Genomic DNA, 27,111 nt, shown 5'->3' with positions numbered 1-27,111 from the left:
ATAACGTTCAAATACATCAACATTTTTGGGAATCCCAAACCGATGTGTTTATTTTTTTTTAACATCTTCATGTTAAAAACATCAGGTGACCTGATCACAATGGCTGAAACCCAGCACTCAACACACGGAAAGAAAAACATTTCCCACACTGACACTTGATTCAATCTGTGACTCTCAGCAGTTAAAAGGCATAGGTGACAATGTAAATATGGAACATTAGTGCAGAGGCCATGGTCTCTCATAATCGCAACTAAACAACATCAGTCTTATAATAGAAACAAAGAAATTCAATGCTGGAAATCTGAAAGAAAAGTAGAAAGTGTTGGAGAAATATAGCAGGCCTGGGAGCAATGGAGAGAAAAAAGAAGTTTAAATTTCAAGTCCAATGATTCTTCATTAGAACGGAAAAGAGCTGGGAAAGGGTGCTATTTATGCAGCTGACATCAAGTCCTATTAGATAGTGAATTAGTGCTTCTGTGATGTGCATTGCATGGTTGGAGATACACAAACAAAATGTTTCAAAGTACTCAAGAAAAACAGTGAAACTAATTTTATAAAATGCCTTATACATCAGAATTTAATCACAAAAATAAACTTGCCATTATTCAGTCAGGGCTATTAACACATGGGCATCTACCGTTGGCAACTCTAAATGATTTTACTTTTCAGTTGGAAGTTCAACAGGATCCCTAGACACCAAAAGCCTAAGGTGGGGCTCACATATTATAAAAACGCCTTAAGCCAAGTCAAGTCAAGCCCAAACCAGCGTAACCAGTCTTATTGCTCAAGAGAGCAACTAAAATAATTATAGAAAATGCTGGAGATACCCAACAGGTCAGATAGTGACTATCACCTGATGAAGGAGCGTCGCTCCGAAAGCTAGTGTGCTCCCAATTAAACCTGTTGGACTATAACCTGGTGTTGTGTGATTTTTAACTTTGCACATCAATAATGTTTATCAGAACCAGGAGACATTACAGACAAGATTAAAAACAAGTGATAGGCAACAAGGAGGTCTATATTGTTACAGTGATATAACAGAGGAGGAAGAAAACTTGGAAAGCCTGACAAATAGAAGACTCCTGTGATTCAGAAAACACAGTATAAAATAGGCAGTGGCAGCCTGGATATGTAGCCCACAATGCTGACCACTTACAGAGAATTACCACCCTGTGGTGCAGACAGCTATCCAAGAGAAATTGGGAACAGTGATGAAGGTTAAATGTTTTTAAACATTGTTAAAGTTGAAAGATTGTAAACTGTCCAGCATTACATTTGTGATTCAGAATGGAAACCTACAAATGGTAATCAATGATCAGAGATTGTACTGCACAAAGTGGGACAGCACTATTGATAAGTGAGGTGAATGGAAATTGAAAGCAATGACTGTGAAATGAAACATGCAATGCTGTAATTTATCAGTGGATGAAGTTGCATCAAAAAAATAATGTTTCAGTTGTGAGCCTTCATCAAACAACACTGACATCAAACGTTCCACTTTTAGTTCCACCTAGAAGCCCACTTTCTTTCTTTAGATCTGACGTCAGACTGCTGCAGTTGCTGGATCATGCAATCTACCTTCTCTATTATGTGTAGAACCATATATAAAAGGGTTGAAGAATATTCTTTACTGAAGCTTGGGGATTATCCTCCACTCATAAGTACTCCTGTGCCTAATGACAACTTAAAAATTCAAATAATATGGAATTACAGGCCATTCCCCAGTATTTTGTGGATTGTCATCCATAATCCCATCAATTATTCATGAAAATCATAACCAATCCTAGCTATAAATTATTAAATTAATTCAACAGTATCTCCTTGATTAGCATCACATTTGTCTTGAATTTCTGATAAAGGAGAATAACTGAACTATCTCCCAGATATTGACCGACCCCCATTGGAAAGTCCAGCATCTTCTGTGTTTTCTTTTGATATATTTATCGAAAATGAGGATTCTTCACTGATGGGATCCAATGAACCACAAATCTGCTGGAGTTAGAGATTCAGTCCGCCAGTTCTGAACCTGCTCTGGGAACTACTGGGCCAAGGATTTCATTTGAAAAATAATAAATCCATCAGGTTGAGTGCTTCAGGAAAGCCCAGTTGAAGTCTGGAATGTCAGATATTCAGTGGGCAGATGATTTACTGAGCTCAGCTGCCTGCTGTTTAGTTCTGAAACAGTCTAAAATTACAGCCCAAATGTTGGCTTGTTCTTTAAAATGTTGTTCTGTGAGGATCAGTGACCTTACAGTGAGACTCTGCAGTAAGAGGAAAGGCTCAGCAGGCAACCAGCAGTTCACAGAGTGACAAAAGAGGTCTTGAAAAATCTCTACACTACACTAAATGAAGACTTTAAATTTAGGGTACCCCCTTCATTTTGGTTTTGTTTTTTAAAAAATATCCATGCAATGGTCAGTAAGTCACCTGACAGTCAATCTGCAAATCTCAGGCATGATCGGCTCATAACAGCCAAGTTTTTAAAAATGCTGCCCACAGCCTATGTTGAAATTGACAACGGACCAGCGCATGACACCCAGAGAATCACAGATGCCGAGTGATTCTCTCTCATTATAGCAGCTTATTATAATAATGACCTCAGAAATCAGCATTGCCTACAAAGCACTTTCAAACGTTTGGGAAGTTATGAAAGGCACGACATAAATGTAAGTTCTTTCAAAGTAGACAGTAGTCAATTAATTGGAGATTTTATTTTTAAAAATAATTTGTTTAATAATTTAGCAATTTAGTAACTAATATTTCTTTTATGCCCATAACTAAATCTGTTAGGTACCAAGTTCCCTTTACTATTTTCGTACAGCCACCCAAGCTTAGTACTTTTAAAAGCCTTATGTTCATTCCATATAGAAACTTTTGAGTTGTTACATGGGCTTAAAGGACACATTGGAGGCAATTTAAAAAAAAGGCCTGTTGTATGATTATTACAGACCTCATTGCTAACAATATGCTGGGCAACTGTAATCTATCCACCATATGTGATGGCTGGAATATGTAGTCTCAGATCTCCGCGTCTGAGTTCACATTGACATTGTTCTCGGACTCAAGGGGGCAGAAGAATTAACAAAGCTAAACCCTTCAACTTCTTTTGTAAAATATTACACATCAGCCTGCTAGTAATAGATAAAGAGCAGAGGTAAAGAAAAGGAAACGAGAATGGGCATTTAAATGATTATATCTACTTATCTGCTTTGATTTAATTAACTTAATTGAATTGACAAGTTGGCTTTAAATCCTGGTCTTAGAAGTGGAAGAATCAGATGTACTCCAAAGTCAAATATAGCAGGCATAAACTCGACAGCTGCTGTTACTGCTGTCTAAATTCAACTGGAATTTGTGTTAGTGAATGTGTGAAGCCTAGATATTGGTATGAGTAAAAGTACTAATAGGATGACAATTATGCAACATTAATTGTGGAACAATTTCTTAATTTGAAGATTGAGTAACTAAACACAAAGAAAAACAACAGCGTGTATAATTCTCAAATTGGTAAGCATTAAAATTACATATTGATGCAAATGGAAACTGGTTATTGTGGATATCAGTAACTGCCACTTAAACATGACCTTTTCAGCTTTGGGGAATTGGTTAACAAGAGGTGGAATCACTTTGTTCACAGACAGTTCAGTTCCCAGTTTGCTCAAACTCACTTGACTTCACGGACTTCAACCAGGCCACTAGATGGTGTCTGAAGCAGCTGCAATATTATTTAATTAAGAGAAAGCTAATAAACCCATGAGTCCAGAGAGTAGTAGTTGCGCATTACCTAGCCCACCTTGGCATACATTATCATTTAACTAAATCATGACAGTAGCACCTTGTATTTCACAACAGTCAGCTGATCTGAGGTACATTTTAAGTAGAAATTTTGTTCACTTTACTATGAAATCATGTTATGTCACTGCTTGAATTAATTTCATGCAGGATTTACAACATTAAACTGGGTTACCATGAGATAGTCAGAATCGCTGCAGAAGTATTTAAACTCTGACCTCACAGTGGGGGAAGGAGGAAGCAGCAATGTCAATGAGATAGCTGAATAACTCAGCATTGGCATTTTTTTTAAATGATGGTGTTTACAGTTACAGTGTTCCTTTATCTTATGTCAAAGAGGAAGTGACAGAATCTCCTGGGATTTCCAATGGATTAAAAAGCCCCACAGAATGAGAAACCAAAAGAGAAACACTGGATGAGAGTGTGGATGACAAACTTGGAAATAAATCTTAGGAGACAGGGCATCTATTCTAGTGTGAACTTTTATTTAAAAAAGGAATGATTTGCATCAAATCTTTCAAAGATAAAAGTTATTGTTTCCAGGAAAGTGAAACTGAAAGTACTTCTCGTATTAATTATTTTTAAAAGTTCACGTGTGGGACATGGCTGGCCAGCATTTATTACCCGTCCCTAGTTGCCCTTGAGAAGGCAACTGTGCTCTTCTACTATTATCTTTTGCTCTAAATTCTGTGTCTTATGATCCTGCCCCACGAGTTATCTGATGAAGGAGCAAAAGCTAGTGCTTCCAAATAACCTGTTGGACTATAACTTGGTCTTGTGCAATTTTTAACTTTGTCCACCCCAGTCCAAAACTGACACATCCACTTTTTGAACTGCTGCAGTCCTCATGCTGCGGGTTGGCTCACAATGCCACTGGGCAGAGAATTCCAGGATTTTGATCAATGACAGTGATGGAATGGATATGTAGTTGCAAGGCAGGATGGCGAGTGGTTTCGAGGGTAATTTGCAGATGGTGGTATTCCCATATATCGGCTACCCTTGTCTTTCTAGGTAGAAGAGGTCATAGGTTTGCAAAGTGCTGTATGAGGATCTTTGGTAAATTTCTACAGAGTAGCTTGTAGATAGTACATACTACTGTGACTGAACACTGGCTGTGGAGGGAGTGGATACTTATGGATGTGGTGCCAATCAAGCAGGCTGCTTTGTCCTGATGGTGTCAAGCTTCTTGAGTATTGCAGGAGCTGCACCCATCTAAGCAAGTAGGGAATATTCCATCACACTCCTGATGTGTCTTGTAGTTGGTGGACAGGCAAATGGGGAGTCAGGGGATGAGTTACTCTCCACAATATTCCTAGCCTCTGACCTGCTCTTGTAGCCACTGTATTTATGAGGCAAGTCCAGTTGAGTTTCTGATTGATGGTAACCCAAAGGTGTTGATAGTGTGGCCGTCAGAGATGGTAATACCATTGAATGTCAAGCGGTAGTGGCTAGATTGTTTCTTATTAGAGATGGTCATTGTCTGGCATTTACATGGCACAAATGTTACTTTCCAATTGTCAGCCCAAGCCTAGATATTGTCTGGATTTTAGTCCCAATTGAACGTGGACTACCTTAGTGGTGGAGTCACAAATTGTGCTGAACATTGAGCAATCATTGTTGAACATCCCCACTTCTGACCTTGCAATGGTTGCAAGCAGCTGAAGATGGTTAGGCCTAGAACTCCGGCGGAGATGTCCTAGAGCTAAGGAGACGGACATCCTACAACCACAACCATCTCCCTATGTGCCAGATGTGACACCAATGAACAGGGATATTGATGGCGTCTTCTCCTCCTCCTGCAAGTTGTTTAACTGTTCATCACCATTCATGACTGGATGTGGCAGGACCGCAAAGCTTAGATCTGATATCCACTGATTCCAGTTTTGCTAGGGCTCCTTGATATCACACCTGGTAGAATGCAGCCTTGATGTCAAGGGCTGTCAATCTTCCCTCACCTTTGGAACTCTGCTCTTTTGTCCATGTTTAAGCCAAGGCTGTAATGAAGTCAGGAGCTGAGTGGCCCTGGTGGAACCCAAACTGGGAGTCACTGAGCAGGTGCTGCTAGATAGCACCGTTGATGACAACATCCATCACTTTACTGATGATTGAGAGTAGACCGATGGGGAGGTAGTTGGCTAGTTTGAATGTGCCCAGCTTTTTGAGTATAGGATATACCTGGACAAATTTTCATATTTGTCAGGCAAATGCCAATGCTCAAATTATACTGAAACAGTTTGGCTAGTGGAGTTCAGGAGCACAAGTCTTCAGTATTATTGTTGAAATTTGTCAGGGCCCATAGCCTTCACATTATCCAGTGTCTCCAACTGCTTCTAGAAATCACGTGGAGTGAAGTGAATTGGCTGAAGACTGGTATCTGTGGTTCTGGGGTGCTTTGGAGAAGGTCACAGTGAATCAATCACTTGACACTTCTGGCTGAAGATAGCTACAAAAGCTTCAGCCTTACCTTCAGATATGCTGAGCTCTTCTATTATCGAGAATGGGGATATTTGTGGAGCTTCATCCTCCTCCAGTGAGTTAATTGTCCACCACCATTCATCATGTGGCAGGACGGCAGAGTTCTGATTCTTTGGTTGGGGGATCGCTTAGCTCTGTCTATCATTTGCTGTTTATGTTGTTTAGCATCGAAGTAGTCCTGTTTGGCATCTTCACCAGGTTATACATGGTGCTGCTCCTGGAATGCCCTCCTGCAGTTTCCACTGAGCCAGGGTTGATCCCCTGGCTTGATGGTAATGGTTGAGTGGGGGATATGCTGGGCCATGGTGTTGCAGATTGCTGGAGTACAATCCTTCTGCTTTTGATGGCCCAAAGCCCCTCATGGATGCCCAGTCTGGAGTTGCTAGATCTGTTCAAAATCTGTCCCAATTAGCACAGTGATAGTGCCACTCAACACAATTAATACAAAGTATGCTGTTTAAACGCAAAATGAGTTATAATTAAATATTCCACCAATTACTTTAGCAAAAATACAATTATTTATACTGTGTCTTAAACATGATAAAACTTCCCAAAGTGCTTCACAGCAGAATGACATCAAAGAGTATGACCTCAAGCTTCATCACAGATAGATAGGCAAACATTTGGTCAAAGAGGTAGATTTTAAGGAGTGTCTTAAAGGAGGAAAGTGTTGAGTGGATATTCCAGAGTTCAGGCCGTAGCCACCAACTATGATGCAATCAAAATTGGGAATTGTACAGTAGGCCAGAATTTGAGGACAGCACAAGATTACAGAGCTAGGATCCCATCATCCTGGGAAAAAATCAACAAACACCAAGGATCAAACAAACTAGTTTCAGCAAGAACAGAAAAGTTGGTAAAAGGAGGGGGAGGTGGCATTATTAATCAAGAGTAGTATTACAGCAGCTGTGATAACGCTTGAGGACTCATCCACTGAGGTAGTATGGGCTAAGGTTAGAAACAGGAAGGAGAGGTTACCCCAATGGGGTTCCCTATAGGCCTCCAAATTGTTCCAGGGATGTAGAGGAAAGGATAGCAAAAATGATTCTTGATAGGAGTGAGAGTAACAGGGTAGTTGTTATAGGTGACTTGAACTATAGTATTCTCAGTCAATATTGGGGAAGTTAAAGTAGTTTAGATTGGTTAGTTTTTGTTCAATGCATGCAGGAGGGCTTTCTGACACAGTATATAGACAGGCCAACAAGAGGCGGTGCCATATTGGATTTGGTACTGGGAAATGAACTGGGCCAGGTGTTAGATTTGGAGGTAGGTGAGCACTTTGGCAATAGTGACCACAATTCGGTTATGTTTACTATAGCAATGGGCAAGGATAGGTATATAATGCAGGGAACGAGGTGTAACTGCGGGAAAGGCAATTATGATGCAATTAGGCAAGGTTTAGGATTCAGAAGATGGGGAAGGAAACTGCAGGGGACACACTTCAAATGTGGAGCTTATTCAAGGAACAGCTATTGTGGGTCCTTGCTAAGTATATACCTATCAAGCAGGGAGATTGTTGTCGAGAGAGGGAGCTATGGTTTACTAAAGAAGTTGAAGTTTTTGTCAAGAGAAAGAAGGCGGCTTATGTGAAGATGAGGGATGAAAGCTCAGTTGGGGGGGGGGTTGAGAGTTATAAGTTAGCCAGAAAAGATCTAAAGAGAGAGCTAAGGAGGACCAGGAGGGGACATGAGAAGTTGTTGGCGGATAGGATCAAGGAAAATCCTAAGGCCTTCTATAGGTATATCAGGAATAAAAGAATGACGAGAGTAAGATTAGGGCAAATCAAACTCAGTAGTGGGAAATCATGTGTGGAATCTGAGGACATAGGGGATTCTACGTAGGGGAAGAATACTTCTCGTCAGTATTCACATCGGAAAAGGGCAATGTTAGTGAGAATACGAAGATACAGGCTACTAGATTAGATGGGATAGCGATTGACAAAGAGGAGATTTTAGCAATTTTGGAAGATCTGAAAATAGATAAGACCCCTGGGCCGGAAAGGATTTGCCCTCGGATTCTCTGGGAAGCCAGGGAGGAGACCGCAGAGCCTTTGGCTTTGATCTTTTTGTCATCATTGTCGACAGGAGTAGTGCCAGAAGACTGGAGGTTAGCAAATGTTGTTCCCTTGTTTGAGGGGAGTTGGGATAACCCTGATAATCATAGGCCAGAGAGCCTTACTTCGGTTGTGGGTAAGATGTTGGAAAAGGTTATAAGAGATAGGATTTATGATCATCTGGAAAAGAATAATTTGATTAGGATAGTCAACACGATTTTGTGAAGGGTAGGTTGTGCCTAACTAACTTTATTGAGTTCTTGGAGAAGGTGACAAAACAGGTGGCTGAAGGTAAAAAGGTTGATGTGGTGTATATGGACTTCAGTAAGGCATTTGATAAGGTTCCACATGGTAGGCTATTTCTCAAAATACAGAGTTTCAGGATTGAAGGTGATTTAGTGGTTTGGATCAGAAATTGGCTAGCTGAAAAAAGACAGAGGGTGGTGTTCATCCTAGAGCTCAGTTACCAGAGGTGTGCCACAAGGATCTGTTTCCAGGCCACTGTTGTTTGTCATTTTTATAAATGATCTGGATGTGGGCATAGAAGGATGGGTTAGTAAATTTGCAGATGACACTAAAGGAGGCAAAGTTGTGGATAGTGCCGAAAGATGTTGTGGGTTGCAGAGGCACATAGATAATATGCGGAGCTGAGCTCAGAGGTAGCAAATGGAGTTTAATGTGGAAAAGTGTGAGGTAGTTCACTTCGGAAGTAGTAACAGGAATGCAGAGTACTGGGCTAATTGTAAAATTCTTGGCAGTGTAGATGAACAGAGGGCTCTTGGTGTCCAGGTGCATGGTTGAGAGGTAACTTAATAGGGTGAGATAGGGTGGACAGTGAGAGCTTTTTCCTCGGATGGTGAAGGCTAACATGAGAAGACATAGCTTTAAATTGAGGGGTGATAGATTTAGGACAGATATCAGGGGTAGCTTCTTTACTCAGAGAGTAGTAGGGGTGTGGAACGGCCTGCCTGCAACGGTAGTAGACGTGCCAATGTTAAGGGCATTTAAATGGGCATTGAACATACATATGGATAATAATGGAATGGTGTAGGTTAGATGGGCATCAGATTAATTTCACAGGTTGGTACAACATTGAGGGCCAAAGGGTCTGTATTGCGCTGCAATGTTCTATGTTCTATGTTCAGTTATCAAACTTGGGGTGTGTGATAATGATAACAACATACATCTGCTTTACCTTAGTAAGTCATTCCAATAGTGCACAGCCTGAGCTAATTGCAGTATGAATGGAATTTATGTTATAGACTGGATATTTATGTAGGATAACAATAGCAAGATCATAATGAGAGGTGAGGTGAAACAACACAGTTTATCTGTAAAAGGGAACTCCTTTGTATCAATCGCTCACAACAGGGGTTTCAATTTTTTCTAAACGATTGCAAATATGACTTAAACGTTGAAACAAACAATTTAACCAACGACAGCATTCTTGCGACTCAAGGCCTAAGGGAGTGTGTGCACTAGGTGCAAAACTAGGGCATCTACGACCTTGTTTTGGGGGGGGGGGGAAAGAGCGTAATGGCGATTGATGGTGGTAGTCTAGGCTTTAACAATATTCTCCACAGTTACTTTCTATATGAAAAAATGATACTGTGCATCACTAGTTAATCATTTCAGTGGTAAGTCAGCTTTCATTTCCTACTACCACCTCCCACTTATTTCCTGTACGAATGACAAGTGGGTGTAGGGGACAGAAGATCATGAAGGAGATGGGGGGGGGCGCGGTCCTTGCTTGGCTTTCCATTAGTCGCTGGCACTATCCATCAAACACCTGCAGAGGGTTGATTAGTCTGGCGTGGGCGGGCACAGGCATGCACATGGTGGGCAGCAGTGTAGATATCAGCCGAGGATGGTGTGGCAGTGGGAGGCTGAAATATGACTAATGGGAGTCCAGTACAAAACATACCGTGCATCTCTGCAGTATTAATCATACACATTGATCTGGCTGTATGCACTAGAAATACAAAATGTAACCTACAAATCTGGTTCATTCCTTTCAGCTTTCTGCTTTGTGTAAACCAAGAATTCAAGCACTGCAATTGTGTTTTTAAAAAAGGAGACATATTTACTCCATTATTTTCCCTTACAGGCACCTCACCCAACTGGATACATTGATTATTTGGTCCAGAAATATTTTGGAAAGCTAATATCATAGAAATATAAAAATATAAAATAGGAACAGGAGTAGGCCATTCAGTCCTTTGAGCCTGCTCCGCCCCTCAACATGATCATGGCTGCTCATCCAACACAGTCCCCTGTTCTCAATTCACCCCATACGCTTTGGTCTGTTTGGCCCCATGAACTGTATCGAACTCCTCCTTGAAAACATTCAATGCTTTAGCCTCAACCACGTTCTCTGGCAGAGAATTCCTCAGGATCATTACTCTCTGGGTGAAAACATTTCTCCTCAACTCAGTCCTAAATGGCCTTTCATGTCTTTAGAATGTGATTCCTAGCTCTGGACATCCTTCCTGCGTTTATCCTGTCTAATCCCATTACAATTTTATAGATTTTTTGGAAATCCCCACCCTCAATCTTCTAAACTCCAGTAAATATCGTCCTAACTGATCCAGTCTTTCGACATACGTCAGTCCTATCACCCCAACAATCAGTCCGGTAAACATCCGCTGCAATTTCTCTATAGCAGAAAAGGAGACGAAAACTGCCCACAATACTCCAGGTGTGGTCTCACCAAGGCCCTGTATAATTGCAGCAAGATATCCATGCTCCTGTACCTGAATCATCTCGCTGTGAAGGCCAACATACCATTTGCTGTTTTGACTGCCTGCTTATAGCCACATGCTTACTGTCAACATCATTCAGAATGGAATTTCACTTCTGTTAGCCATGCCAAAAGAATTTTCTTGCTTTGAGTACTAGTAATTAACTAAAATTAAGTTGTTTTCAGAAAAAAGGCTTAAAACTTGCGTGCAATTTGCTGTGATTACTGGGACAGAATTACCTTCACAATTCATTGAATGTGTTTGTCTATGCTTCATGTTGACATTGTATTTAGGCCTATAAAATATAACTTGCTGTGATGCTTGTAAAACACCAAGCAAATTTTGATTAATTTGTAATAATGAGTTTATTTTTAAAAAATATCATTTGAACAATACTATAACTTTTAATTTGTGATCATAATTTATGGCATATTGTGATTAGTGGGTTCAGAGGCATCATGACCTATGATGCTGTCCCTTCTCCTGCTGTTACATACTGCTTGAAACCATTGACATGATGTGTTTTTGATATTGGTGGTAATTCTGTATTCGCAAGAATAAAGAAATATACCAGGCTCTCATAACCTCTTGCAGTCATTTATTTTGGCTGGTTAAAATGAAAACAATCTTGCTGATCTCTTCCTCTGCCCTCTTATCACAACATCCACTGACCCCACCAAAGCTGTCTTGTGACTGCCATCACATGCAACAGTCAACCAAAAGCGATCAAGTGAACACGCTTTTCAGTTTCTCAATAGAGCAAGCATGCTCCTTTAAAAACAATTCCATTGATTTAAAAGTAAACAATTTGATAGACCAAGCAAATTCACACTATTCCTTGCTCTGATTACCGTAGTTTCGAGATCTCCATTCTTCATCAACACAGAGTTCAAATGTTGAGCCATACTATCAGCTTCATGCATTTTAAGTTGCTGGTTGGTTCCCTAAAACAGCAAACAATAAAATTCAATATAGCATGTAGAGAAAACAATGGAAAAAGCTCAGAAATATAGATTCACAGCAATGTTAAACCAAAGAAATTCAGTAAACTGAACCAGCTTATCAAAACATATACTACGTGTATTCATGAAAGTATGGCTTCAGTTTTGTATAATACATAGTAAATGCAACATCGATAGTGCAACCAAAAAAAAGCTGAGCATTTTTTCTTTTCATTATAACTTCATAACTTCAAGAATTGCTTCCATTTGAAAGAAGGTCTACCATTGAATTTAAATACTATTTTCTAGACTTGTTTTTTTCTATGTTTACAATAAGGCTTTTATATCAGCAAAATTAATAAGATTTTGTACTAACTTGGAAGTTGCATCCATACTTAGAGAAAGGGCAAGTCATGACCACATTGAGACATTGCAACTGATGACTATTTAACTGCAAGTAGAAAACAGAGCATAATAGTTAAATGTGTTGCAATAATGAGCATCTCAAATCAAGAACTTTCATACAGGAATAATCTAAATGTAAATGGAAAGCTATTTATAACACCTAACAGAAAACTTGTCAAAGTATCAGAGGTGGCAATGTATAGCTACTGAATACTTCTAATAATTTTTTTTCTTTATTTAAATGCTCTAAAATTTAATGTTAATATTAGAAAGCTCTTGTGAAGGTGCATCAACATGAAATATTAATGCAGTTTCTCCCTCCATGATGCCATGCGATCTGCTGAGTGTTTCTAGTACTTTGAGATTTCCAACATCTCTGTGTGCTGTGTATAATTGAACTATAAACTCATCTTCATTAATCAACGCAATTTTCTTATATTCTCAGCACAATTATGCCATAGTAAAGAACTGATTTTTTTTTTAGTTCAATGGGTCAAAGGACACAATGTGTTATAAAACTTTCAGAAACTCTCTATTCGTAGTTTGCATTGGAAACCATTCAGCTCTCTTCAAGCATAGTTGCCTACCCTGGCTTTCAGCAATTGAGATTAGACAGCATTATGACTGAGCACATAAAAGCAATGAGAAATCCCCATCTCAATAATTCAGTTTTCATTTAGGAAGGGAATGACAGACTGTTTTAATCTTATAATTCAGATTAGGATGCACACTCAGCAGATCCTAAAAAGTAAACTCCAGGGCTCATGATAGAAAGCCATTGTAGAAGTGACCAATTGCTGCTCCCTCTCATTTTCCATCAATAGGAATTTTGGTCCTACACTACATATTCCCGTACTACATATATCTTCAATATGAAATATCCAGTTCCCAACACTTCACACAGGAAATTAAAAATATCCACTTACCTCTCCCCTCAGAATACGAGCATTGCACTTATTGGGACATGGCACTGGGAATGACAGACAGTCAAATTCTTCATGTTTCTACGAAAAGGAAGAGAAACCTTCAATTTCCTTAAATACCACTCCCCCCAAAGGATTTTAACAGCACTACTCAGGGGTGTACTTTGGTCTTTTACTTTAAAATCATTTGTTTGTTTCTAGTCATGAAAGGTCTGTACATTTTTTAATGGAGTTGATTTTAATTAGTTACAAAACTATATGTTAAGTAGTTAAACTCCTTAGAGTGATGGCTGTTTGAAGACAATTGATCAGAAATGTTGAAAATCAATCATTTGCAATGAATTTATTAACTTTGACACATTTCACTTTCAGTACATTTAAAATCTGTCTTGCTTCTCCCTCCCACCTCTCCATCTCACCCAAAGAAAATTTCTGCCCACTTCTGAACAGGTTGGCTTCGCCTGAGAATTAGTGTCACAGGCACTAGTTTCCCATGGTCTCACCAAATGATCCCACTCAAGATAAGTTACAGCCCTGGCATTTTCCTTTAATGATTGACAGATCAGATTAACACACAATGCACTTAATACAGGATGTGACTGACTGAAAGGTATTAAAAATTCTGTTTGTCCAGCAGGGTACAGGTTCACATACAGGTTTTATATCAAAGCAATTGTCTGCATTCCTGTATAAAATGCAGATCTGGTGTAGCTCTGAAAGTCATCGGTGCTTCTGCCTCAGATTAGGCAGTAAATAGCAGAAATGGATTTTACTAGAGACAGTCAGGATTAAAGAAGAATTAGACCCTGGTTTAGCTTTCACTGTGATTCACTTTGTACAAAATCAGAAGAAGCAAAAAAAACATCCCTGAAGGCCATCATTCTCTTTCAAGTGCTTAGGGGAAAAAAAAGCCAACAGCATCACTTTGGTCATAAATTTACCCAAGTATTACTAATTTGTGAATAAATTGTCGCTGTTCTGGTTAACACCTCTCCTACCGTTACTGGTTAAAAAACACTATCGCCGGATAGGGAATAAAATGTCAAGTATTGTTATGCAAGGCAGAAATAACCACAGCTTATGCCTGAAATCAAAAGTGTTCTTATAAAATTACTCAAACCTTCTGCAAATCTCAGACACCCTCAGTACTGAACTGAAGTAAAAAATAATTCACAGTTGACGTGGTTGATGTTTTGCTGATGCAGCATCTCACATCATTCCCAGTGAAAGGACTCTGCTCTTCGTCAAATCTTCTCTTAAGAGTCTAAGGGAAGGCGTAAAAGCTATGCTCTGATTTAGTTTCCCTTTTCTTAAGGATACTGGGCACTTCTCATTTTCAGATAATGATTATATATATTTGATTAGCATCTTTATCATCGTTAAATGTTCGAAGACAATTCACTAGGTCGAGGAGGGACCAGGTTAATGACCATCATAAGAACATTTACCCTTTTGGCATAGAAGACTTGTTTATTTAACTGGCATCTAATAGACGTAAGGAACTACTGAGATCACCATAAGACCAAAGATTTACAAACAGAATCAGGCCATTTGACCCATCATGTTGCTCCATCATTCGATCATGGTTGATACGTTTCTTAACCCCATTCTGCTGCCTTCTCCCTGTAACCAATCACCCCTTACTAATCAAAAACCTGATCATAAGGGAGAAGCTGGCCAGTTGATTGGAGGAGGAGCCTAGCAGGGAAGATGATGCAGCAGTAATTGCAGGACCACATTGTATGCTTTTGCTTTTATCCTGTCCCTGACTTCCCTTGTCAGCCATGGATTCCACCTGTATATTGAAGTCCCCCATGACTACTGTAATAGTGCCTTTCCTACATGATTTTTGTGTCTCCTGATTTATTTTCATCCCCACATCCTGACTACCGCTAGGAGGCCTGTACATTTTTCCCTTTGTGATTCCTTAACTCTACCCACACAGATTCTTTGCATTCTGACTCTATGTTGCTTCTTGCTATTGATTACATTTCATTTCTTACTAACAAAGCAATCCCACCTCCCCTGTCCATCTACCTGTCCTTTCAATAGGATGCACATCCTTGGATATTTAGTTCCCAGCCCTGATTCCCCTGCAGCCACATCTCGGTGATACCCATTGAGTTATACAAACCAATTTTAATCTGCACTACCGGCTCATTTACCTTGTTTCGTATTCTGTGTACAAGTACAATACCCTCCATCGTGCATTGACTGCCCCTTCTCAGCGTTGTCCCCTTATCTGCTGATCCTGAAGGTAGATTTGTAACCCCCTCCATACTCTCTGTCCTATTACTTGCTCAGGAATCTTTAATAACCTCTGCTGAGCCCTTCCTCCCTTGAACTTTTTCCATAATTATCTGTGCAACTGACAACCAACAATGCCCCCAGCCCCCACCCCCATCTGCAAACTATTTAGTTTAATTCCCCATCCACAGCCCTAGTTACATGATTGGCCTGGACTCTGGTCCTAGAATGATTCAGGTGGAGCCCGTTTCATTGGATCAGCTCCCTCCTTCCTCAGTACTGGGTTCCAATGTCCCATGGAATCAACCTGTTTCTCCCATGTTCAGCCACGTGTTTACCTCTTTAATCTTGTTGATTAACCTGTGCCAATTAGCTTGTGGCTCGGGTAATAATCCAGAGATTACCACTTTTTTTGGTTCTGCTTTTCAATTCAGCATTCACAGAATCAACCACAATGGTGGCATATGAGTGTGGCATGGCATTTATTAATTGATAACAATAAATTACTCCAAAACTGCCAGCACAATTCTAGTTGTCCTTCAATATACTTGGAATATTACATCTTATAAACATAAAGAGCTCTCCCATTGAAAGATTGAAGAAGTTACAAACAGGCATTCATTTATTTCAATGGTGTTCTTACTTTTAACTCAGCAATAGCAACTTCATCCCTGCAGTATTTACAGGTTTGCTCCCGATATTTACAGCTTGAATTTAAATGGTCAGCGAGATCTTTCCTTTGCACCATTTCTGTGCATCCCCTGCGTGCACAGCGGACTTCCTGGTGAGGACATTCAAGTAAGTGACCCTTAAAGAGAGAAAACAAAAACTAAATATTGACATTGATATTACTTCCTCCAATATTGAAACATAATCTATTTTTGATTTTGGGGGTCACAGTAGAATATTGGTTACATTACTGGGTTAGTAAAGATCTGGAAACTCTGACTTCAAAGGCATTTGGGGAATTTAAATTCAACTAATTAATTCAACCTGGAATAAAAAATGATTATCAGCAATGGTGACTATGAAAATATTGATGGTGAACAAAACCTACTGGTTCACAAATAGCGATTACCATCCTTATCAGTCTAACCTATACACATCCCCACACCCACAGCAATATAGGCAATTCTTCATTTTCCTCTGAAATGGCCTAGCAAGTTATTCAGTTCAATGCAGCTTTATTGAATGTGCAAAGATGCATTGTAGAAATTTTTCAAGGCTCTTTAGATAGCACCATCCAAACACACAATCACTACCATCTAGAAGGACAAGGCCAGCAGATATATTGGATCACCACCACCTGTAAGTTCCCCTCCAAGTCGCTCACCATGCTGACATGGAAATATATCACTGTTTCTTCAGTGTTGCTGGGTCATAATCCTACAACTCCTTCCTTAATTCCATTCCCACCCTAGAGCAGATAGACTGCAGCATGTCAAGAAGAGAGCTAACCACCACCCTCTCAAAGGCAACAAGGAATGGACAATAAATGCTGGCCCAACCAGCGGTGCCCACATCCCAAAAATGAATAACAAAAGTTCAAGATGGCACCTCAACACCACTTTCTTAAGAGTATTTAGGGAGGGATGTTAATTGCTGGTCTTGCCAGTGACAAAGAATACTTTCTGATTTTTTTTAAAATTAAATTCTCAAACTATAACCCTCATAACACAATCTCTTATGTTAGTTGTCGTAACAGAGTTATTTTGACTTTTATACATAATGAAATTTTAACATTACATGCAATTATAAGAATTAACGAAGAGTCTTTAAAATTCGACAACCAAATTAAAACTTAATAACACCCTCAGTCCAATTATAATACAAAAATACATCAAAATAACTTGAAGATTTTCAAGTTAGATGCTGAATCATATCATTTACCTCAAGATTTCCAAGAGGTAGCTGTTTCTTGCAGCCATTTATCTCATTCCTACAGAAGACGTGAAGTGCAAGAACCTCTTTTTTACAGCAGATGTCCTTGAAAATCTTTGAAAATACAATAAACGACATGCCATGTCAAAATTAATCCAGATTAAATGGTAAAAGTGAATTTAAAAACAATTGTACTATTCTCTCAATTGCCTACCGTATTCTCAAATAAAGGCACATTATCGACTGGACAAACTGGTTTCGGACTCCTAGAAATATAAAACATCTAATAAACATAAAAGTCACAGTAATTTAAATTCTAAACAGCACAGACACAATGTTTTGGTTACATAACTCGCACATATAAAAGGACACATTCTTAATACCAAGAATCCATCTGGAAAACTCTAGATCAGAATCTCTCATTTTCGATTGCCATTTCTTTGAACTAAAGACTTGACGAGTTAATTACCTTGCATAAGTATATAAGAACTTGCAGCAGTAGAAGACAAATCAGCCCTTCCAGCCTGCTCCACCATTTAATATGATCACAGCAGATCTCATCTTGGCCTGAACTCCACTTTTCTGCCCACTCTATAACCTTTCAACTATTACTAATTCAAAATCTGTCTATCTTCTCCTTAAATTTATTCAATGCCCCAGCAACCACACACTCTGAGGGAGTGAATTCCTTAGATTCACAACCCTTTGAGAGAAGTAATTTCTGCTCATCCGTTTTAAATCTGCTACCCCTAATCCTAAAACTATGACATTGAGGCAAAGTGCAAATGGTGTCACATCGTAGGACAGAGTGCAGGCAGGTTTATGGCCCAGTTAGAACAATATCCCACCGCATGAAGTGTCCCTTTTTGGATGGAAGTGAATCCGGGATGTGCTCCCTGCTAGAAGACGTATCAGCTGTTGGTCCAAATTGACCCCAAAAGAATCGATGGAATGACTATTCCTTGTGAAACTGGATTGCTGTCACACTTATTATTTATTCCAGAGTATCAGTCAATTTACAAGAATTTAATAACAGACAACTTCCTTTGTTCGACTTGGTATTTCACTTTCATCATCTCATAATGGTTTGTAAAATATTTTTCAATTATTTATTCAGATAAAACAAATTCAAGTTTAAATATGTCAAGTTAGTCAATACATTTAACTATGATTGCAATACATGAAGGGGGGGGGATCATTCATATTAACCAAAATTATACATCTGAATTTCTAATAAATGATTTCTTACCCAATGATTTTCCTTACACAACTTTCACAGAATCTGTGGCCACATTCAGTCTGTTTGGGATTGCACAGTGCAAGATGACAATATTCACATTTGTACTTGTTTTCCAGCTTCAGTACAAACTTCTCCTTGAAGCCCCCATCGTCTGGTTCAATGCTTAGAGATGACAGCCTGCTATTTGGAACATTAGCCACATTGGTCTGCTGCATCAGGGAAAGTTGTGGGGCCGATGACTCTATGTTTCTTGCAGTTGCCATGGCCAATGGCCGTCCAGATCTGTAAGAGAAAAGCGTTTAGTCTAGGCAGCTCTCTTAGAGCATTTCATAGACTGACATTGCATTTTACGGAGTTCCATATTTTGAGTCACCCTTAGCTCAGTAATTTAATAAGTCACCAAGTAAACAAAGCGATTGAGTTTGTGTTTTTATTGTCTATCATTTAAACTAATCGACTCAAGCAAGGGAAGTTTCTCTGTTCATGCCTGGTTAATATAAATGTACCAGGGGGAGGAGTGGAACAATAAAAAGTAACTAAATCTTCCTGATTTAGTTGGTTGCACAGTGAATGCAATATTATTTTGAAGATTCACTCTGCACACTCCTCGAAATGGAAGTAGCATCATAGCAGTGATCAAAATGTAAACATTAAAAAGAAAATCAATTTCTCAGCTTCAATTAGTAAATCTTAACAGGAATGGTATTAGAAAACTTTATTAAGCATTATTCCAGTCCTGATGGCACAGACACAGAGAACATAAACAATTGGTAAATAAATGGGAGAGGTGGAATAGGCTGGGGCTATTTTCCCTGGAGCATTGGAGAATAAGTGGTGACCTTACAGCAGCTTACAAAATCATGATGAGCATCAATAGGGCAAATAGCCAAGGTTTTTCCCAGGGTAGGGGAGTCCAAAACTAGAGGGCACAGAATCAAAGTGAGAGGGAAAAAATTTAAAAGGGACTTGAGGGCCAACATTTTCACACAGAGGATGGTGCGTGTATGGAATGACCTGCCAGAGGAAGTGGTGGAGTCATATACAGTTACAACATTTAAAAGGCATCTGGATGTGCATATAAATAGGAAGGGTTTGGAGAGATATGGGCCAAATGCTGGCAAATGGGACTAGATTAATTTAGAATACCTGGTCAGCACGGACAAGTTGAACCGAAGGGTCTGTTTCTATGCTATATACCTCTGTGACTCTATAAATTTCACAAAAGTGGTTACTAGATTTAGTCTTACTCTGACAGAACATGTACAAACAAAAGCAAAAATGTACACACAATTGTTTGAATCAATTGTTTACTCCTCTAAACTAAAATCAATATCAAACTGCGGGTTGTCTTGCATACAAACAACGTCAAGTCAATTAAAGTAAACTTGTGTTAAAGCACCTTTCTGCAGCATTTCTACATGCTATAGCTATTTTACCAGCATACAAACAAGGAGCAGAAGTGACTTACTCAGCCCCATATGTAAGAATTTAGAAGCCCCGTGACCTTCTGTAAAAATAACACTCTTTATAGCTTAGTTATAAATTGGTAACCCCTTATTTTGAAACAGATGACCCCTAGGTCTACATTCTCCCACAAAAGGAGACACCCTATCCACAGCTGCCCTGTCAAAATCACTCAGTTTCAATCAATATGTCTCATTCTTCTGAACTCCATACCAAAGATAAAAAGGTTTATGGGTAAAATGCTGAAGTCACTGACATAATCAAACGTGAAGTCTGAAACATGGCCCTGTGGCAACACATCACTAGGTTTTCCGGCCCTACAAATAGTGCCACTGAGAAAAGTAAATAAAGTTGCTCATTGGAAGATCAACAATGCAACAACAAAAGCAAGCGATATCATAAGGCATGGGAAAAGAAGTAGGTCATTTGGCCCATCAAGTCTGCTCATCATTCAGTGAGATCACAGCTGGTCTGATAGCCCTCAACTCCACTTTCCTGCCTTATCTCTATAACTCATGATTCCTTGCTGATTAAAAATCTGCCTATCTTGGCTTTGAATATGCTTAACAAACCTCTGCTATGAACAATTCCAGAGATTCATTACCTTCAGAGAGCAATGCTTCTTCATCTCTGTCCTAACTGTGTGATTCCTAACTTTGAGATCATGCCCTCTGGTCCTAGATTTTTCCCACAAGGGAAAAGCAACTCTGCATTTTTCCCATCAAGCCTTCTCAGAATCTTATATATGTTTGAATAAAGATCTCCTCTTATTCTTCCAAACTCTGAGTACAAGCCCAATCTACTCAACTCTTCCTCATAAAACAATCCCTCCATACCTGGATTCAGCCTGTGAACCTTCTCTGGACTACCTCTGATGATAGAAACAAGCAACAAAACTGTTCACAGATGTGGTCTAACAAATCACTTATGTAGTCTTAGCAAGATCGCCCTATTTTTAAACTCTATTCCCTTTGAGAACAGGGTCAACTGTATTTGTGTGGGTCAGGCAGCATCCGAGGAGCAGTAGAATCGATGTTTCGGGCATAAGCCCTTCATCAGGAATTCCTGATGAAGGGGCTTTTGCCCGAAATGTTGATTCTCCTGCTCTTCGGATGCTGCCAGACCTGCTGTGCTTTTCCAGTTCCACACTGTTGACTCTAATCTCCAGCATCTGCAGTCCTCACTTTCGTCCAACTGCCCATTTATCTTCCTTATCACTCATTGAATTTGGATGCTAGCATTTTTGTGATTGATGCACGAGGACCCTCAAATTACACTATTCTGTAGATTTCTGCAGTTCAGTTAAATAATGTTCGGCTCCTCTATTCTTCTGCCAAAGTGCATAATCTCACATTATATTCTAATACTAAGTTTTTGCCCACTCACTGAACTTGCAACTCTTTATTATCATCCTCACCACTTGCATTCCCACTTGTTTTTGTGCTGTCCACAAACTTGGCTATTGTACATTGACTTCCCTCAACCAAGTCATTAATACATAGATTGTACATAATAGTAGCCCCAGCACTGATCCCTATGACATTTCACCAGTTAAAGGTTGCCATCCTGAAACGTTGATTCTTATCCCAACTCTCTTTATTCTGTTAATTAGCCAATACATGACAATACACTAACACTGATGCATGGAATCTGATCTTTTTAAGGTACCACACTTTAGGCTACTTCTCCGCACTTTTTGGGAATCCAAATACATTACATCCATCTCTTTATCCATCCTGCCTTTTACTTCCTCAAAGAATTCTAATAAATTTGTCAGGCAACGATTTTCCATTCATGAAGCTAAAATGACTCACTGAATTATGTATTTCAAAATACTTTACCATTACCTCCATGACAATAGACTCTAAAATTATCTGAATGACATATGCTAAGCTAACTGGACTAGTGCTACCAGGTTTTCAATTCCTTCCCTTTTTGATTAAGGATGTCACATGTTTCAATCCTCTGGAACTTTGAGAATCTAAGGATTCTTAGAAGATTACTACTGATGTATCCACTATCTCTGTAGCTACCTCTCATAAAATCCAAGGATGCAATTCATCAAGTTCAAGGGGCATTTCAGCCATCAGTCTGTCTAGTGATTGTTATTATATTTTAAAAACATAAAGCAAGATAAAATAGACCATTGGGGATTTTGTATTTCACTAGGATATATCTGGAAATAATATTCAGCTACACCACAATCTGTTTTATACTAAACAAGGAATATGTCCTTGTTGATAGAGTTTTTTTTAAATGAGTTGGGGGTACCTGAATCAAAGACAAACAATTCTAAGGGCTTCTTAAATTAGAAATCTTAAGCCCAAGTTGGAGAAAGGATGATAGTTTTGAAAGTGTGCCAACATTTGGCACTTAATGATCAATCAGCTAATAAGTGCATTCACCACGGTAATGCCTCTACTAATCAGAGTCCGCTTGCCAAACAAGCAGCGCTTTCCTTTCATACGGTTCAAATGGTGCTTTCCGTCACATTTTTCTCCTTCAACAAAGCGTCTTTTATCAGCAATACTCAACTTGACATGTCAAATTCCAACACAATAGCAAAGGCAATTCATACCATTCAAAAACAAGAAAGAGTATTGCAAATAAAATAACTTACAACATTCTTTTTTAAAAGTTAATTCACTAGCTCACAATGTTAATGGATGCTTTAAAAAAAATCCAGATCCAAATTTGCTTCTTTGCGAACACCATATCATTCCTTTTCTGCACAATACCTAATCTGTGCACCAAATTTTACTGAAATCAGTCCATCATTTTGTTTGGAGACAGGACTGGATTACACAAACCACTGCAGTTCTCTCACACCTCAACTAAAGGTAGGGCAGATGGAGAAGGGAGATGCTGGGATGTCCTGTACTTGATTCTGAATGCTGCATCTCATGAAACACTTCAAAGATGAGACTTCTATTCCATTGAAGGAATAAGTATAAACTTAAAGAATGATTAACTAATTGGATGTTTGGCAGTTTTGCAGGTCCACCATGCCAAGGAGCAGAGGGTCTCACAAAGATTGGCAAGTGGGGTTGGGTTAAAGAGGCTAGGTCTGGGTATTCCCATGAGCGGGTAAAATACTGGCAGGGGTAGGATATGGTCTTTACAAAGCTATTAAGTAACCACTCAATCAGGCCCAAGGTCGGGCAGTCTGCCTGATAAATATCCTGCCCTGTCATCCTCCCCGTTGAGTGCAAATAGGTCAGGATGGATGGGATGAAATATACTGGGTTTTCCATGCTCTCATCCTTCAACCCCATTGGTTGGGAAGCCTAACATCCAGCCCTTATTGTTTGCAAACAAGCAGAGTAACAAACAGGGGTGGGAACTTTCAGCAGTGGAGATTATAGCATTCCATTTACACTTTAACAAATGGATACCACCTGGCAAACATGGTCGAGATTTATGCTCAAATGTGTTTTATAGATTTAGATGTAGTGATAGAGATCAGCAATAGCTTCATTTCAACATTACAGGAAAATCATACAATCTTACAGAGCAGAAGAGGAGTTGCACCTGACACACCGTGACTGTACCAGCTCCAGAAAGGCAGAAGCAGGTACTGCAGAAGCTGGAGATTAGAGTCAAGATTAGAGTGGTGCTGGAAAAACACAGGTCAGGCAGCATCCAAGGAACAAGAAAAATTGATGTTTCGGGCAAAAGCCCTTCATCAGGAAATCAGGAGCTACCCAGCTCAGACCACTATCCAGCCCTACCTCCTTTGCCCTCTAAATTCACTTTCAAACACATACAGTAGCTGGCTCTCTTTTGAAACCTCTTATGGATTCCGCCTTCTCCACTCTTCCAGACAGTGCATTCTTAACAAGTCTCCAATGAAAGAGGTTTCTCCCCATCTCACTCCTAGCTCTCTTGCTGACAACCTGGCTACTGACATATCAACAAGTGAAAACTGAATATCCTTCTTTACCCTGTCAAAATTGTTCATAATTTTGAACACTTTGATAAGGTCACATCTTAATTTTCTCTGCTCCAAGGAGAATGAGCCCAGTCTGCCTAATCTTCCCTTGTTCCTAAAGTCCTTCATTCATGGTATAACTATAGTAATTCTCCTTTGCATTCTTTCCAGGGCTTTAACATCTTTCCTTAAACAAGATATCAGGAACTGAACACAATATTCCAAAATATGAAGAAAGGTCACTGCACTCGAAATGTTAACTCTGATTTCTCTCCCCAGATGCGGGAGCCGGCGCGGGCATATTGTCCTCCAGATTCTCGATTTTAAATTCTCACTCGTATTCAAAATGTTCCATGTTCCATGGCCAATAGAAGACAGCGAGTGGTAGTCTGCTGAGCTTTTCCACAATTTCTAATTTTGTTACAATATTCCAAATGTGGTCTGATCAATGATTTATAGAGGTGCAGCATCTCTTCCTTGCTGTTATACTCTTACGTCTCTATTTATAAACCCAAGGATCCTAAAAACTTTCTGAACAACTGTTTAAACTTGCCTGGCCACCTTCAGAGAATCATGCTCGCGAGTCCCGAGGCCCTCTGTTCCTGTACTCCCCTCAAAGTCGTACCATCCAGCCTGGATTGCCTCTCCACATTTTTATTTTCTATTAAAATGCATTTACCTCAAATTTCTCTGCATTGAAATTCATCTGGCAGGTGTCTGCGCATTTGGCCATTTCGTTAATGTCTCTCTGAAGTCACTTAGTGCCACCCTCACAATTCACTATTCTCCCTAGTCTAGTGTCATCTGCAAACTTAGAGATTTTGCCTCAATCGCTACCTCCAAATTGTTTGCATAAAATCATAAAAAGGCAAGATCCCAATACCAATTCCTGGACAGCACCACTTTTAACTCATCTCCAGACTAAGAAACACACACTTATACCTCCCCTCTGTTTTTTATCTTTTAGCCAACTTCTAATCCATGCTGACAAGGACTCATCAATCCCAAACAGTTCTAATTTGCTAACCAACTTGCTACGTGGCACTGTATCAAGTACCTTCTGAAAATCCAAACATACAACATCCACAGCACTACCCTCATCTACTACCTGTGGCACCTTATCAAATAACATAATTACATTTGTCAGATGTGTCCTGCCCTTGACAATGCCATGTTGACTGTCTAGTATAAACTTATTTTGCTCCTGTTTATGTTTATGTTCTCCTGTATTTATGGCCTCCATCTATCAATGTCAGGCTGACAGGTTTGCAGTTTCCTAGCTTATCCTTTGCCTCTTTCTTAAGAAATTGCATCACATTTGCAATCCTCCAGTCACCCAGGATTCATCTTGTATTCAGAGGGACCTGGAAAATTTCTGTCAATGGCTTCGTTCCCCTACCGCTTTCAGCAGTCTGGAATTTATCCCATCTGGGCCTGGCGACTTCTCTACCTGAAGTGCTGCCAGCCTATTTAGCTCTTCTTTATCTATCACTATACTGCTCAGTTGATCAACATCCACATTTTCAACTGGGCCCTAATTTGGTCAAAACAGAAGCAAAGTACTTGTTTAGTACCTCTGTCATACTCTTTGCTTTAGTGAGCAACACACCCTACTTGTTCCTTATTGGCTAAGCACAAAATTCTTTTTAGTTAAAACTTGAATTTTCACTGATTTAAATTCAGGTCCTGTAGATGAAAGGATAGTCTCTGCTTGTTCCTTTCAATACTCATCCAACTCAAGCGAACTTTTACAGAAAACCCGCTAACATAAATAGAGTCTAACTTCAAAATAGTATATGATATCAGAGCACCTACAAGTTAACAAACACTCTAAAGTTTCATAAAGGTGCTTTATGAAAAGAAAGTCACTAGAATAATTTGACAACGATTATCAATTTCCACTGTCTGTAATTTCAGTGCAGTCTTATATTCTATTTATATATAGATCCCCTAGCAGACACATATTTCTTTTGCTCTCAGTTTCCTCAGTCTCTCAATTGAAAAGAGAGCTTACTGATCAAAGAACTTGTATCATATTCAAAATCTACTAAACACTCAGTCTCACTGGCAGGATGCCTTTCTGGATTTCCAGGACTCAGTAAGGGATGCAAGAGGAAAGTCCCATATCCCAAAATAAACCACACAACTGCAAAACAAGTTTATAGTGGATTCCAATAGCACATACGCTAACCTTTTCTGCTACTTGTGCGTATGATACTTGTAGTTAACTTGATTGAACATTAAAATTACAAAGCAAAGGGCAATAGAGTACATTCAATAATGTGCGAGTTTCCTACTTCCTCATTACTCAGGCACTCTGCCATTAATGACATTTAGTTACATCTCCAGCTTTTTTTGGCTGATTGGTCGTGTTGTAATGTAGTCATGGCTTTGGTGTACATAGCTCAAGGAACATACAGCAAGCAATTGCGCAGGCCTTCACTCTGGTTTAATTTTTCCTTAGTCCTATAGTTTTTATGTTCACTAACTTTGTTCCCTTTTACATACATATATCATTCCTGCTATTGGCATAGTCCTGCTAAGGAGACAGGAAATTCGAGCGGGGGCAAGTTGATGGTATAGTGACAATGGCACTGGACTAGCAATACACTTGCTAATCAGTAATGCTCAGTCTGGTACAGATGCTTACTCAGAAGCACTGTAATCGTGGATCAACTCTCATCACTTTTAATTCCTCTTATTTCTCCCAGTTTGCTACGTCCCTTTCCTCTGGCACAGGGTAGACACAACAGGATACTTTCTCCTTTGTAGTAAACTTGAACCAACAGCCGGTTCTGCTATAACACGTGTTTAACACAAATTGGCTTTAACCCAAATGAAGAATTTAGACCATTATTTGTAGAACATGAACTTTCCTTACTTGTATTGGCTATAACGCAATTCCTGCCCCATTAGTTTAAAGTGTGTGGCTACTGTGCAATTTTCTTATAATGTGAGATTGTACGAGAACAGGACAATCGCATTATAATCAGAACCAACTGTATAGCCAAACTCAAA

At 39.4% G+C, this 27,111-nt stretch overlaps 1 protein-coding gene across 8 annotated transcripts in view; it reads right to left on the bottom strand.

Annotated features, from left to right (window-relative positions):
- traf3 (TNF receptor-associated factor 3) overlaps positions 1-27,111 on the bottom strand; it is an 83,627-nt gene that overhangs the window by 9,778 nt on the left and 46,738 nt on the right. For all 8 annotated transcript variants that reach the window (XM_043697457.1, XM_043697460.1, XM_043697456.1 and 5 more), the window contains exons 2-8: positions 18,708-18,980; positions 17,673-17,724; positions 17,468-17,572; positions 16,221-16,385; positions 13,334-13,411; positions 12,379-12,453; positions 11,913-12,005 (exon numbers count right to left, since the gene is read on the bottom strand). In XM_043697457.1, the coding sequence (XP_043553392.1) occupies positions 11,913-12,005; positions 12,379-12,453; positions 13,334-13,411; positions 16,221-16,385; positions 17,468-17,572; positions 17,673-17,724; positions 18,708-18,961 (822 nt within the window). In that variant the 5' untranslated portion in view covers positions 18,962-18,980. The remainder of the gene's footprint in view (positions 1-11,912; positions 12,006-12,378; positions 12,454-13,333; positions 13,412-16,220; positions 16,386-17,467; positions 17,573-17,672; positions 17,725-18,707; positions 18,981-27,111) is intronic.

Source organism: Chiloscyllium plagiosum, chromosome 10 (genome assembly GCF_004010195.1).
Source record: "Chiloscyllium plagiosum isolate BGI_BamShark_2017 chromosome 10, ASM401019v2, whole genome shotgun sequence".
Classification (NCBI taxonomy): Eukaryota; Metazoa; Chordata; class Chondrichthyes; order Orectolobiformes; family Hemiscylliidae; genus Chiloscyllium; species Chiloscyllium plagiosum.
The sequence above is the reverse complement of the archived record's forward strand: the minus strand, read 5'-3'. Positions and strand labels throughout refer to the sequence as shown.